The 16,079-nt window shown below is 40.1% G+C and overlaps 1 protein-coding gene across 2 annotated transcripts in view; it reads left to right on the forward strand.

Moving 5' to 3' along the window:
• Positions 1-15,733, forward strand: part of LOC126334642 (protein brunelleschi) — a 249,443-nt gene extending 233,710 nt beyond the window's left edge. For both annotated transcript variants that reach the window (XM_049997084.1, XM_049997085.1), the window contains exons 21-23: positions 3,518-3,710; positions 4,277-4,500; positions 15,175-15,733. In XM_049997084.1, coding sequence (XP_049853041.1) covers positions 3,518-3,710; positions 4,277-4,500; positions 15,175-15,369 — 612 coding nt within the window. In that variant the 3' untranslated portion in view covers positions 15,370-15,733. The remainder of the gene's footprint in view (positions 1-3,517; positions 3,711-4,276; positions 4,501-15,174) is intronic.
• Positions 15,734-16,079: the final 346 nt, after the last annotated feature.

The following is a 16,079-nucleotide window of genomic DNA, read 5'->3' on the forward strand; positions in this document are numbered from 1 at the left end:
GCTATGAATTCCGCTTCTGCCAACTACCCCTTGGGCTTCCGCTCCATCAAAGAGCGGATAGAACGTCAGAGTCTTTCTTTTCGCACTCACCATCCTGAATTGTACAATGTTCCATTCAGTGAGTAGGAATTTCGAAGTGCCCTCGCCGCTTGTCCTGATACCGCTCCTGGGCCAGATAGCATCCACTCTCAGATGCTGAAACACATTTCAGTGGACTGCCAGCGACGCCTCCTCGATCTTTACAACCGCATTTGGGTCGAGGGTGAGTTTCTGTCGCAATGGCGAGAAAGTCTTGTTGTCCCCATTCTGAAACCAGGGAAGAACCCTTTGGAGGTGGACAGCTACCGTCCCATTAGCCTCACCAACGTTCTTTGCAAGTTGCTTGAACGGATGGTGAGCCGGCGCTTGAATTGGGTACTGGAGTCTCGAGGCCTTCTGGCTCCGTCTCAGGGTGGGTTCCGTAAAGGCCGCTCCACCACCGACAATCTGGTGAGCCTGGAGTCAGCCATCCGTACTGCCTTTGCCCGCCGTCAGCATCTGGTTGCTGTCTTTTTCGACATGCAGAAGGCGTATGATACGACATGGCGTCATCACATCCTTTCTATGCTTCATGGATGGGGTCTTCGGAGCCCTCTGCCGATCTATATCCGCAACTTTCTGTTGTATCGTACCTTCCGCGTGCACATCGCGGCCTCATATAGTTGCTCTCAAGCCCAGGAGAACGGTGTGCCACAGGGTTATGTTCTCAGTGTGTGTCTGTTTTTAATAGCTATTAACGGGCTCACTGCAGCCATGGGAAATACTGTCTCTGCTTCCCTGTATGCTGACGACTTCTGCCTTTACTACAGCTCTATTGGCATTGCAGCTGCTGAACGTCAGCTACAGGGCGCAATCCGCAAGGCGCAGTCTTGGGCTGTAGCGCATGGTTTTCAGTTTTCCACAGCCAAGACCTGCGTTATTCATTTCTGCTGGCGACGCACTGTTCACCCGGAGCCACGGCGAGCTTCTTACAGTGGTGGAGTCACATAGGTTTTTGGGGATGGTTTTTGATGCCCGGTTGACTTGGCTGCCTCATATTCGGCAGCTTAAACAGACGTGTTGGCGGCATCTAAATGCTATGCGATGCCTGAGCCACACCAGGTGGGGCGCCGACCGATCTACTCTCCTACGGCTTTACCAGGCGTTAATCCAGTCCCGTCTGGACTACGGGAGTCTGGCTTATTGCTCAGCATCCCCATCTGCGTTGCGGGTGCTGGACCCAATCCTCCACAGCGGGATACGCCTTGCCACTGGTGCCTTCCGAACCAGCCCTGTGGACAGCATACTTGTGGAGGCAGGTGTCCCTCCACTGCAGTTACGACGCCATCAGTTACTGGCTGCTTATGCTGCCCATGTTTTTAGCTTGCCCGGGCATCCAAATTATCGTGTCCTGTTCAGGCAGTCAGTCGTTCATCTGCCAGAACGTCGGCCCCGGTTGGGTTGTCCGATCGCCGTTCGTGTCAAACAGCTTCTTTCCTGGCTTGGGTGTTTCACTGTTCCACCGTTCCACCTCCTTTCCGGGCCCCTCTGCGTACACCCCCGTGGTGTGTGCCTCGCCCTTGCCTTCGGCTCGACTTGGCACATGGCCCGAAGGACTCAGTCCCTCCGGAGGCCTTCCGACGCCGCTTCTATTCCATCCTGGCCACGTATCAGGGCTCTGGCGTTGTCTACACCGACGGTTCGATGGTTGCTGGTCTAGTCGGTTATGCACTAACTCTAGGGGACCATTCTGAACAACGTTCGTTGCCAGCTGGCTGCAGTGTTTACACTGCTGAGCTGGTCGCCATCTTAAGTGCCCTAGAGTATATCCGCTCCTGCTCAGGTGAGTCCTTCGTTATCTGTAGCGATTCCCTGAGCGGTTTACGAGCTCTTGACCAGTGTTTCCCTCGTTCTCGTCTGGTGATGGCTATCCAGGAGTCCCTGCATACTCTCGCCCGTAGCGGCAGGTCTGTGGTCTTTGTTTGGACCCCAAGCCATGTTGGTATACCCGGCAATGAAACTGTTGACCGCCTGGCGAAAGAGGCCACCAGTGCACCATCTCTGGAGATTGGCCTCCTGGCGTCTGATTTGCGGGCAGTCTTACGCCGCAAAGTTCTCTCGTTTTGGGATGCTGAATGGCGCGGTCTGACCACCCCTAACAAACTCCGTGCCGTCAAGGACACGACGACTGTGTGGCGGTCATCCATGCGAGCCAACCGCAGGGACTCAGTCGTCCTTTGTCGGCTCCGCATTGGCCACACCCGACTCACGCACAGTTATTTACTGTGTCTTGAGGATCCCCCTCTTTGTCGTTGTGGGGCGTCCTTGACGGTGGTCCATATTCTGTCGGAGTGCGCTCTTTTAACCGTGCTCAGGCAGACTTTTGCAATGCCTGACACGCTCTCTGCTCTTTTATCGAATGACTCTGCCATGGAGGACTTGGTTTTGTGTTTTATTCGGGCAGGGGGTTTTTGTCCTTTAATCTGAGGTTTTTTTTTGTGGCTTTTAGCTTCTGATTTTAAACTGAGTTTTTAAAGTGTTCTTGGAGGTTGGCTTTTCCTCTTTTTCTCTACAGTCGGCCAACCACCGTCACACTGTGTGTTTTAATTTGTTTTGTCTGGTATCTGTCAGAGTATTTCATGTCCTGTTTCATCTGCTGTCTTTCCTGTTGTTCGTTTTTTATTCTCTTCTGGTGGTTTTAGTTTTTATGGAACAAGGGACCGATGACCATAGTAGTCTGGTCCCTTTAATCCCACAAACCAACCAACCAACCAACCAACCTGGAGCATATATAACTAAATGATCCGGCAGAATGTGCACTGCACTGATGTTAGGGGACCATACATTAAGCCTTGTTCCATAAACTGATTTTAGTTTCCACCACTTTTGTACATCATTCCATGATGATAATAATAATAATAATAATAATAATGGAAATTCCTGTATGAAGCAGTATGTAAAATAAGTGAAAGGCAACCACTCATTTATAGTGGATTGATGCTTGGAGCACAGTAACTTGCCTCAAAAAAACAGTATACATTGTTTTCTGTTGTGTGTTACTGTGCTGTAAGCAGTGATCCACTATAGGTGAGTGGTTTCCTTCCACTTATTTTACATATTATTTCATGAGAATAATTATGCCATAAAAGAAATGTGATGATATTTTTGTTTGGTGTTAGACTCCTACTAAATAATAGCTTTGGTAGCTCAGTTGATGCAAATACTGTATTTTAACTTCCGGTCTCTCTTTGTTTCCCCCCCCCCAAGAGAATATTCTTTATGCCTCAGTGATCACACTACTGTACCTCCTGTTGTTCAGCACCTGCTCTTCCATCCCATCGTGGACAAAATTCATAAAGAATAAACTTTTTTTGCCTTAAAGTGGACTCTCACTATTACTGTTTCGTGTCACTACTGCTAGAATGAAGCTAACTTAGTAACTCAGGTTTGTACGATGTATACACTATACAATTGTATGATTTAATTTATTTATTGACAGCTGTATCAGATAGAGAAACTAACTGCAGAAGAACAACAGGAGCTCGACGCAGTGTGTAATGATCACATTGCTGCTTTTGTGGACTTGCGATGGCGGATGCCAGCTTCAGACACAAAGGGTCGTATCTCTCTGAGTGGTATAACCCTCACCCCTGAAATGCTTGACCTTGTTCGCATGTCACCACTGCAGTGGGGTAGGTACTCAGTTTATTTATCAATTCAAATGTACCTGCCAGTAAATTTTAAAAGTTGGATAATATTTTTCACAGCACACGAGACTCTTGTATATGATAATATTACAAAAAAAGTGATATTCTGCATTTACACTTGCTGTAAAACCAAATGCCTTTATACAGATATTCATAAAGGCAGAGAGGAATACTATCATCATTAAAAAAATGTTTTGAAAAGCAAATCATTACTTACAGCTCTCAAATATTAAAATAATAATTAGTAACAGAAACAAAATTAATGTTTAAAGATTCTAAATATTTTTTTAGCTAACTTTGTACAAAGAATTTTTCAGTTTCCTGTTAGCCCAATACTTCTTCATTCTCTAAATCACCCTTCCTATTGTCTGTCTGTTGATTCTCATTTGCTGTCTGGTTTGTTTGTGTGTGAATTTCCTGATTTTGTCAGTTTTGTTTCTTAGGTCTTCCGGTGTAATCTGTAGCTCATCCATATCTTCCTTGATTTCTGTAATCCACTTAATGTTGCACTTACCATTCCACAGAGATTCTATTTTATTATATATTTACAGAAATAACTATAAACCAACAGCCAGTGAAGTCCCAAGAGGAAGTGAGTTGTCATACAGGACAGTGCCTGCGATTAGGAATCACTGTCTTCAACTATTTGGAAAGACCACTTTGGCAAGTTGTGATGACAGTACAGTTCTATCAAGATCATCAAAATGGTGTCAATAATTATCGACTAGAGACAAGGCTGGCTTGTGCTGGCTCAACGAAGGTTCTGCTACCAGAGGTATTCTTTTATTCCACTTTATATGAATAATTCCTGTTTAACTGAAGGGCTTGTGTTTGGGCCAAAAGGGATTTAATACATCTTTTGATATGTGCGCATGATTATAATGAAACTACAGTTTAACACTACTAATTTTTATATTTGTTATAGAAGTTATGTCATTACATCACTGTTGTTTCTGCATAGGCAAATATTGTGGCTTATTTGTTAAATTTCTGCACAACACTTCTTGAACATATCATGTAAAATAAATTAAACATATTTTTCTTGCGTCATTTTAAAAAGTTAGAGAAATCGCTATTTACCTTTCATGAACCATTAAATGCAAAGTGCAGTCCTTGCACCCAGTAGAAATACATTACATGCAGAGAAAATTGAAATGCCTTACAGTTTGTTAGAAATCAAATAACATCAGCATCATGATTGTAAACATTTCTCACTTGTAGAATGTCTGCATTGGCAGGATTAGCTCCACTGGATTAATGCTATAAATTGTATGCATTAAACAGTAGCTGTCTGTTTCTAACTTCTGTGGGTAACATAAAGTAAGCAGGTATGGACTAACAGATGCAATAATTCACTGCACTGAAAGTAGTCTCTCCTGCATTCATGGATATCTTAATATAGCAAAACACTTACAATAATTCCATGTTTTGTAGAAGATGCCCCCCCCCCCCCCACACACACACACACACACCTGCTGCTGCTGCTGCTTACTACCACTATTATAGCTTATTCCCAACAAAAGATACATGTACCGGATGCTACTAGGAACAGTCCATGTTCTCAAGCAAAGTCCAATCCGATATGTATCAAAGACCTCCCTGTTACAAATAGCCACAAGAATAACACTGTAACCAAACCATGCATACTTGGGATACAACTCTCCAGTGATTGCATGAATACACACAAAGAAGACACACATACTGGCCCTGCACCTGCTTTTATGCCAGTGTGTGGTGTGATCTCATCAGAGGACACACCTGAAGTCCAGTGCTGTCAGAATAGTGATGCCAGAGGGATCGATAAAATTGTTGCACCAGCTTCTCGCTTTTCATGGTAACATCAGCCGGCACCACTACACTACACTACACTACACTACCAACCCCACCACCCCCCACCCCCCACCCTCCCTCAGCAGTAACCACAAATGTGAAGGATCGATAACTATGAGCATTGCTGTGAAAACCAAGGGCAGGATGATGCACAAAGAAAGTTGCACAAGTTACCTTGTGCATAGAGGATCCACCAGGGGTGGAGAAACTGGCAGATGCTGACCAGAATGGCAGAGGCAAATGTGATTTCAGTGATGGCACAGACATCCACAGGCAGAAGCAATGAGATATATCACAGACCATTTATGGGTGGAGGTCTTCCCATGGACCTGAATTGGAGGGGGTCATGGCTCTTGAGGGTATGCAAGGATGCCCGCCTGGAAAGAAGAATCCTTCTCAGCAACATGCAGTGCAAAATGTCCAAGAGGGTACAGTGATGGGCAGTCATGAAACCACTCCAACAGGCTGCAGTCTTCTGTCATGATGGGCCTGCAACTTACCAGAAGATCACAGAACACATTAGGTGCAATGTCAGACATCATTTCCTTGCAGATGGTGACCGCAAGATGACCTTCCACATGTTAATCGTCTGTTGGCCAAGATACTGGAACAATAGACTGTCACTGGCAGCTACCTGAAATAATATTTGCACTAGTTGCATTTTAGTCCTTCTGCTATTTCATGAGTCATAAATCCAGAAGCATGAAAAGCATCTTTCCCAAAAAATGGGGTCAGCTATCACAAAAATATTTACTTGGTGAGTGACTTTGTTGCAAGTAAGTAAAACTGGAAGTACTTTTACCAATGGCACTTGATGGTTTCAGTAGTTACACAGGTTCACCTTGGATGCCTGCAAAGGCAGCACCACTAAGCTTAATGAAACAAATTGGTATAGCAAGGCTACAGAATCACTTATGTCCAGAAGTTTGACTGTGAATTCATTTAAGTATGTTTGTTGGGTTGTGTGCTGAGAAATCTGCTATTCTGCAGATTTATCATGCATTTGTTGTAGTTCCATAGGGTGGGATATGCCTGCATTGGAAGAGCTACAACATATATTTTGCAAGTGTACTTCTTTGCTGTATACAGATGCATGGTTCACGGTGATGGGGGCAGACGCTGGTGTGTGACGAATGAAACAGAGTTTATAGCAGGGTAACAGCTGTGATGCTGATGTGGCACCCATTACCACTGGCACGTTTCTTTACAGCTGACCTCAAAGCCATGGGGCAGGTGGGGGGGGGGGGAGGGGGGGGCAGAGCCCTCCACCATGTGAATGGTGGTGGGGAGCTGACTGCCATGACATCTTTTTCTATCACAAAGAAAGTCTGCGCTGCATCAGCAGTTTCATAGGCTTGAGCTATTCACATAACTTCCATTAGGGATGGATCAGATTTCCTCAGTGCATGGCTCGCGTCTTCCACAAGACACATGATAATTTCACTGATTAAAGTGTTAACATAAGTCTCCCTGCACAAACATTGCAATTCCTATGTAATATCTGTAGTTTGATAGTCCAGTCTGCATATGATTGATTGGGGCCCTTTTCTTGTCATTAAAATTCTAATCTGGAGATATAATGTGACTCTTCACTGAAAAATGTTCTTACCACAGATAAAACTAAAATTCTGATGGCTTCACTAACACCACTAGTTTTTGTACTAGATGATGTAGTTTGGGATGCCCTGACAAGATCATGACCTTTTTTCTTTCCATGACAGGAATTATCAACATAAAAAAATATATAACTGCAATTGTTGTTGGTCAGTATTCCATTACTTATGTTTTTCATTAAATGGCGGAGAAGCTATAGAAATGGGGACATGGGAGGCATTCCTGCTACAATTGTTAACAATTCCACTACTGAATGGTGGACTCCTTGTGGTTACCAAGTTGTGCAGCAACCATAAACCATAAAATTACCAAATAAGCAGCAACCAGTCACAAAATCATGTTTTCTTTATTTACTTTTGCAAATCAATTTTAACTGATTAACAGCCATCACCGGTGGTGCTACAAATGCAAGAATAAAAACAAAAATAATTAATAACAGTGACCAAATGGAAAAAATGTACATAAAGCAACATAAAACCAATTAAATGTATATATTATGCTCAAATAAAACTTTTTTCCGGTTCAACGATGAAATTTATGTGCAAAATGACTGTCTTAGTATGGGAAAAGCAATTTCTGTTTTTTTAGCTGACGTATTCATCAATCACCTTCAAACCAGATGGTTTCATGAGAATGTTGAGTTGGCAAAGAAAATTGTCTTTTACGTTAGGTACGTTGATGATACATTATTACTTGGGAATGGCGATGAAAATGACATTAACGAAATTGCATCTTCATTTAACGATTTACATGCTAAAATAAAGTCCACATATGAACTTGAAACGAATGGGGTTATTAGTTTTTTGGATCTATACATAAGGAATAGTGAGGGAAGGCTTCATTTTGGCATATTTTGAAAAAAGACATATACTGACTGTATAATAAACTATCATTAAGCCCACACTAGTCAGCATAAAACGGCATTTTTCAGATATGCATTTAATCGTGTTTTCTGTACCCCACTTTCTGAAGAGGATCGTAAAACTGAGTTAGATATTATTTATTCCATAGCTAAATCTAATGATTATGCACTACTATTTGTTTAAAAAATTTATGATAAATTTGCCAATAAATATAAAGACATGGGAGCAAATGAAGTAATTATAGGGAAAAATGAAGCAATGGAATATATTTCTTTACCATACTATGGGGCAGTTAGTCTTAAAGTTGCAGTTATTTTTAGGAAACTCAAGGTTAAGATTGCTTTTTCAACTAATAATAATTTGGGACAAATTTTAGATCATGGCGTAGATAAAGTAAAAGTTTTACACCAGTCAGGGGTTTACAAAATACTTTGTCCAAGCTGTAAAGCATGTTACGTAGATCAGACTGGATGAAAAATTGAAACTAGATTTGCTGAACATGTTGCCGTTGACAGAAAGGACGCGGGTGATAGGTCGAATTTTGTTTGCAGCCCACATTATAAATAGTGGACGTGAACTTCCTTGAATTGAGACGCATGTGAGGTTAATACATAGAGTAGAAAGGGGAAATTATCTTGATTTGCTAGAGGATATGGAGATATTTGTCATCATAGATCAGCTAGCGTGTGCCTTCTCAGTGAGCAGGTGAATGTGAGGGGAATTCATTTTTGGGAGCTCTTCGCCAAGCATTTGCTTGATAGGAATGGAAATGATGGGACAAGGAAAAATGAGGGGGGGTGGAGGAGGGAAGAGCGAAAGGCGGGGGAGGGGGGGGGGGGGGGGGAATAAATAGATTGGTGATATGAATTATGTTATTGTGACTAAGTTTGCATTGATGCCCTTTTATTGGGCTTTTGCCGTCTTTGTTGGCTGCACCAACAGACATATGGTGTGGATTTATGTCTCATGATATACGAGCACACCGTAAGAGCCCCTACGAGTTCTCCATTCATCCTGTCGAGCCAGTGTTAATTTTCCCATGTATGAAGTGTGCTAGCACTTTATTTCTGCATTTGGTCTTGTTTCATTAATATGTTTGTTACGTTCGTGTCCATAATTTTCTTATCTCAACTTAGTTTACTTTACATGTGCATTCAGCAATGTGGCACCATCTGCCGAAAAAAATCCAATCTTCCTGAATATCATTAACTGTACACTAGATGGATGCCAAAACCTATTTACGTTTTGGCATTATGATTAACTTTTGCTCTTTGATAATATGATAAATAATTTTAAATTTTTTAAAAGTTTTTTAAAAATTTTCCTATAGTGTGCTTCTCACCTATGTTTATTCCTTTTTTACTAATTTGTACAATCTCTTTTGGTGTATATAACTGTCTTACGTGGTTAACAAAATCTTTCTCAAAATATCCATTTTTGTAAATATTTCAGTATTTTATCATTGTATTTTACCTCACTTTTTATGTCATTTTCTTCTCATTTTTATTTTAGCTGTATCTTTTTGCATAGAGGGTGGGTTTGCTTTGTAACACCCCCTTATGGTTTCTTGTCATAGTCAATACTCGATGTATCACTTTGTTTGACCTCTGCTTAAGACTGTGTTATTACTCAGGGCACATATTCGTTGAAAGGTAAATTTGTATGTGCATTTTAAATGGTTTAATGTGTCTATATACATTTAATTGGTTTTACATTGCTTTATGTACATTTATTCATTTGGTCACTGTTATTAATTTTTTTATTATTATTATTCTTGTATTATACCGATGATGGCTGTTAATCAGTTGAAATCGATTTGCAAAAGTAAATAAAGAAAACATGATTTTGTGACTGGTTGCTGCTTATTTGGTAACTTCCACTACCTGTAATATAGCTCTTGTTAGCTCCTGATAAACCTGCATGTTTTGTGTGTTGTAAGTATTCCATGCTTGAAAAAACCCTCTAACTCGCATAATTACAAAATTATTCAAGGTCTGATGTGCATGCATCACTGGTCTAGAGTCATTCCCACTTTTTAAAAAGGTGACCTACACACACTACCAATGCAATTTATTTGTAATAGATGGAAGTCTGACATTGCTTGGACTGGATTCTGGTTGGGAATATGGACTTAAGATGAGTTATATGATTCATAGTTGCATTTTGTACATGTACTCATATGCCTCATTGTGAACAGAGACCATCAGACTAACACAATAACCAAATCAATCACAATCGCAGCACACACACTACGGTTCACATCAACATGCATAGAGAAGAGATGCAGGGTGACAATTATTAAACTACATGCATCAAAAAAAGTTTTGCATCACCCCAGTTGCTAGAACTCCTGAAGATAGATGTTGGCTGTAGATATTGCATCACAGACACAGTCCCTTTCACTGTTCAGAGATGTCACTAACCTGCGTAAAGATGTAAACAGCCATGCATGAACGGTGCCTATTAGATGGAGAGGGTCTAATAGCTGATCAGTTCCAGTCATTCCATCAAGAAGGAGATACAGGGCTCGTGTTGTCTGTAGTTCAATCATGCCTAGATGGTCAATACAGTGGTTTGATTGTGTCCGCATTGTTACTGTGTGCCAGGAAGGTCTCTCAACAAGGAAAGTGTCCAGGCGTCTTGGAGTGATCAAAGCGATCCTGTTAATTGGTTTCAAAGCACAACATGGTAATTACATTCCAGATGGTATTGTTCTAGGTATTACGAGGGTCTGATATTCCTCATGGACAGTATTATTCCACATTTGGGACCACTTCATGCTCATATTGAAATCAAGTGCAGAAAATCTGCTAGTATGATAGGTGACTGCCTGTATTTTAGTTGGCTAATTCTAAGTGCAGACTGGAGAATTTTAATTCTGTGAGAAAAGCATTCTGCCTTTTAAGATTTTATGGCACAGTGTCATTTCGAGAGGGTAATTAGTTAAGAGGGGTAGATCTGACGCAAGCTGTTATTGTCCTCATTGCTGCATGTAGCTGAACATCGATTTTTCTCACATTTGAATGATTGAGCTACACTGGAGCTCAGTATTCTGCAACAGAACAGATGAGTCCTTAGGAAAAACATTGTGGTGTTGTAGCTATTGCGCCCAATGAGGTGCCCCTCAGTTTGTGTTTCTTGCTATTGTACTATCTCATCTTTGACTGTTGAATGCAATGTGTAGCTTTACATTGGCCATTCTATTGTTAAGATGAAAGCAGCTAACTTCAGTCTTCATTGGGCTTGTTGTGAATCCCCACTTTTTTAATTATTCATATATTGTACTTAAGTCTGCAGAGGTATCTTATGTGTAACCCTTTGACGGCTACAGGCGCACCATCTGCTTGGCGTACTGAGGCATAATCTGGCTACCTGTGCTGCATGCCTGTCCCTTGGAGCTGCTGCCAGGACCAGAGCAGCCCTTGCTGCCCAACCCGCCCTATGCTGAATACTTCTGGGCTGGTTATGACTCATGCAAAGCCAGCATGAATTTTTGGCGAGTTTGAGCTGTAATATCTTGGGCAGCAGTTTTTGAAAAGGAAATCAAATGTAGCCAGCTTGTACAACTCCTTGCGTTCCCGTAAGAATAATAATGAAAAATTTATGAGCCAATTGAGCCAGAAAACTGTAAGTAAAATTGGCCAAAAAAATAGGCACCCGAAAAAATTTCAAAGTTTGGCTTCTTGCATCTCCTGCACTAATACCATTACGAATTTGAAACATGACATATAGTAACCTAACAACACAATTCCCTTAAATATAAAGTTTCATTTCCGTAGCATTTTCCAGTACTGAATGAATTAGTTGCAAAATTGAAGAATTTGTAATAACGTCAAAATTGAGGTATTTTCATTCTGATTTTGCTGAAAAACTATGCTCTATAAAATATTTCAATCTGAATATTTGGAACAGAAGTCAGGCACAAAAATCAGGGCCAAAAATGATGTAAACTTCAGATTTGTGTATCTAGTAGAGTGAACACATAATGAAAATGAAATTTAGAGTGCAGTATGTTGACAGCACAGTGATATGGAATAAAAATTTTTGTTCCCTTACTATTTTCCAATATTCTACAAATAAGTCAAAAAGATGTTGATATTTATGAAAAGATGAAAGCAGGGTATATTCGATACTTCTTTTACAAATATCGTTTTCTATTAATGCTTCAAAGCCAGACTCATTCGAGCAACCAATTTTAAGCTCTTCACCCTCTCCAGAACAGTGAGTTTAATTTCTGATAACGGCTAACAAGAGAGGCAAAGTAGCAAGAAAAAACACACTGAGAACAGAGTTTTAACTTTGGCATGTTGTTTCTTGTTGATCAAAGGCATTTGAAATCGGTTATGGATACAGGTTTTATACAAGTAGACTGAATGTGATCTACATTTGTACTACTAAGGATAAAAGTATATAACTGTATAGGTTTTGTTACATTTGTGCAATGTACGCAGCATAATTACACTTGCCACAGCACAGATATTGCGCCATCTCAATCACCAAGTCCATTCATTTGCAAGTAAACTTCATATGTATGAAGAATTCAGGCATTGTTTGAATAATTTCACACCTGTTGCATATATTTTCCATCCGGGCTCTGGACCGGCAGCAAAGTCAAAAATAGATTTAAGCGCCTTTTTTTTCCATTTCAGAAGTGTCAATAAATTTTCTCCAATTTAGTTCTCAATCATTAATAATGTTTCTTTGTATTTGCATTGGTATTTAGTTTCACGATGCATGTGCGAATGTTCACTCACAATAACAGCCGGAAAATGCCTCCCTATGAATCACAGAGAATTTTTGTCATCGTAGCTCCTTCCCCTACCAGCTTTTTTTCATTCTATAGCATATTTTTCTACAATCTCCCTTACGAGAGAAAGGTAAAACTCTGTGAGTGCATTTTTTCGCCCTGTTACTGACTGTTGGAGAGCACAAATGTAGAAATGCACAAATCCAGAATGTGAAAAAAATATTTCTTGTACCATTTCATAGTTTCATGCACTTATCCCACTGAGCTCAGTCACATGTCACAATGGTCAACTGCAAACATACTCGAATTGTAATCTACAGTACATTGTGGTGTCCTTTTTTTTTTTTTTGACAGTGTTTCTATCCATCTTCTCTATTTTAACCATTTGTGTTGTGTGACATGTGGTTAACATGCACACGTCTCTCTTACTGCACCACTTGGTAGCAAGGATCTTGTCAGTGGACTTAAACTCAGTTTCTCCTCTTTTAATATCTTCTGCAATTTTGGCATGTTGCGCATATTCTTACGAGCAGTGCGACGTGCGGTTGTTCCGTGGTGTGAAGCCAGATAAACAGATCCAACTGGAGTACCAATTATCGACATATAGAATATGAACCCATAAGAGTTGCCACTAAGTCGCCACTTTCCCTAAATTGTGGAACCCCATTTTTGTTGTTGCGCCTGTATGTACAATCAAATCGAAACTATACCCACTCTGACACACACACAGTACAAATGCCTTTATTCCAAATCTACTTCGCTTGGTTGGAATAAATTGCTTGATAGATAATAGTCCATTGAACAGTAAGCGACTTTCATCTAAATAAAGCTTCGATGTGGACTAAATGAATTACGAGACCTCTTAAGAATCTTGTCAACAATCGTCCTAATTTTAAATAGACTTCACCTCCAGCACTCGCAGAGTTATCACTGAAGTGAAACATTCTCAGAAGTAGACAAAAATAGTCTCGGAACATAATTTCACTGAAAACTGGTGTGTTCAGCTCTGGAGGAATGTTCAGAAGTGTATCTCTGGAGCAATAATCACTTAATTTTACCTTCTTAACTTGGGCCATTAGCAGGCAAATAGCAACAAAGCAATACATTTCCTCAAATCCTGTGTCTTTCCTCTTTGACAGTCAAGAATTCATTGACTCTGTAGTATTTTGTCTGGTGTAAACGTAAAAACGATTTGTTCCATCTGCAATAAATTGCAACAGTTCTTCAGACATAAATATCACAAAAAATGAAAGAATGCTTGGGTCAATATCTAGCTGACATTTGTGTCCAGAACTCGAGTCATCAAAGTAATGGCTCAACGGTTGCAAATCGGTTTCTTTCCGGTCAAATGTGTCACTTAAGCACGCTTTTTTCTGAAGCATTTCTCTGTCACTTTCTGTTTCCTCGGATTCAGAGAAACTACTGACTGTAATTCTTGCTCTCCCCTTTGATGTAAAGGCCTGAGGACTACAGCTTCGAGATTCTGTTGAAGGTTCATCACTGGTATATGTGCGACCACGATGACATTAGAAAACAAGAAAACTGATGAAAACACGGGAAGTGAAGTCAAATTCTACAAAGAGGGAACACAGCAACAAACATTTTTGCACATTCATATTATACAGTCAGAACACTCAACAGCTACTGGAAGAGCAAGACAGAAAGACAGCTTTGCGTGTTTACACACCTGTCGCGCTGTGGTAGCTGTGACTAGCATGCCTAAACTTGTCGCTAAAGGTGGAAAGGCTGGTGGCACAGCAAGCGTCAGCACATCTGTGGTGCTATAGGGAAGACCCAAGGGCCGCACTTAAAACACGTCGGGCACAGCAGAAGAACGGCGAGGCATGACGAGTTAACACGCCCACAGCAGTCAAAGTGTTAAGCTCAGAATATGAGCTAAGATTCTACAACAAATGGATCTCAAAGATATTGGATGCCAGTTTTGTGGATCACTTCTGCTAATCTTTTGGGACAGGTGTGACCTGTGGCACAGGAATAAAATTGGGACAATATTCCTGGGTTTTATTTTGTAAAGGAATATTTGAAAACTAAGTTAAGCATTTTAGCTTTTGCTTTGCTACTCTGTTTTATTTCTTGTCTCATCCATGAGAGACTCAACACTAACTTTGGTGCCACTAACAGTATTTACATATGATCAGAGTTTCTTTGGATTTTGTGAAAATTCTTTTGACAATATTCTGCTATGATAGTCATTGAAGGCTTCGTGCATTGCTCTCTTGAGAGCCAAATGTGTTTTATTCAACATCTTTCTACCTACAGCCTTATGCTGTGTTTTTACCTATTATTCAATAGCCCATGCTCAACATCAGTACTATTTATTGTGTCAGGTTATGAATGATTCATAATAAAGTACATTAATTTTCTTCCTTTTCAGCTGGTAGAACAAGGTAATGCATACCACGAATGCAGTGTCATTTTCTTCACACCAGGTCAGTACAAAATTGATATTCAATGTCTATCACAAGATAATGATGAAAGTTTGCAAGACAAAAATTTAGCCTTCAGTGACGTAGGACACACATGGAAATACATACCACCTGTTACAATTACAGTTGTTGATGCAGAATAAATGGATTTATAAATTCATTCAGTTTTAATGATTTCAGCTGTTTCAGCTGAAAGGACAGCTACAATATTTACTCACTTAAGTTGAGCAGGTAGTACCCTTACATTACTTTCTGGTGCTGTGACAATATATAGGAAACTAAAAGTTCAGTTTAGATACATGTTGTAAATACATTATTTGTGCCATAAATGTATAAAGCAGATAATAAGAAACAAAACAGTACATATGTAAATAAAAGCAGTTCTAGTTTATTGTAAACTTATTGTACATTTGTGATGAAGTTAGTTTACAGCTGTTAACAAAACTGTATCAGATGTGTAAACACTATACTGATGCCAGTGGTCAAAGTAAATCATTTTTATAGAGATTTTTTCAGTATTTGAATTCTTTTTTACCCTAAATATTTAATATCTTTTCAGGAGCTCATTCCTTGTATCAAAATGTGTAATCTACTGACCTCCATCTGTTCATGTTAAACAAAAATAAACCCCTTGAAATAAATTCTGCATTTGTCATCATTTGTTTCATTTTTATTGCAAATTATCAGTCACATTCTAAATGATAGAAAAATTATCATTTTCTTATGTCTTTGTATTACAAATTTGTGTATTATGTATAATATTTGTTGCATTCTTATAAAAAAATGAAAAAAAGCAATATTAGTCTCTGTAATTTACTGTCTTTCCCAACATATTCTTCCTATGTACTAATTT

Source organism: Schistocerca gregaria, chromosome 2 (assembly GCF_023897955.1).
Source record: "Schistocerca gregaria isolate iqSchGreg1 chromosome 2, iqSchGreg1.2, whole genome shotgun sequence".
Taxonomy (NCBI): Eukaryota; Metazoa; Arthropoda; class Insecta; order Orthoptera; family Acrididae; genus Schistocerca; species Schistocerca gregaria.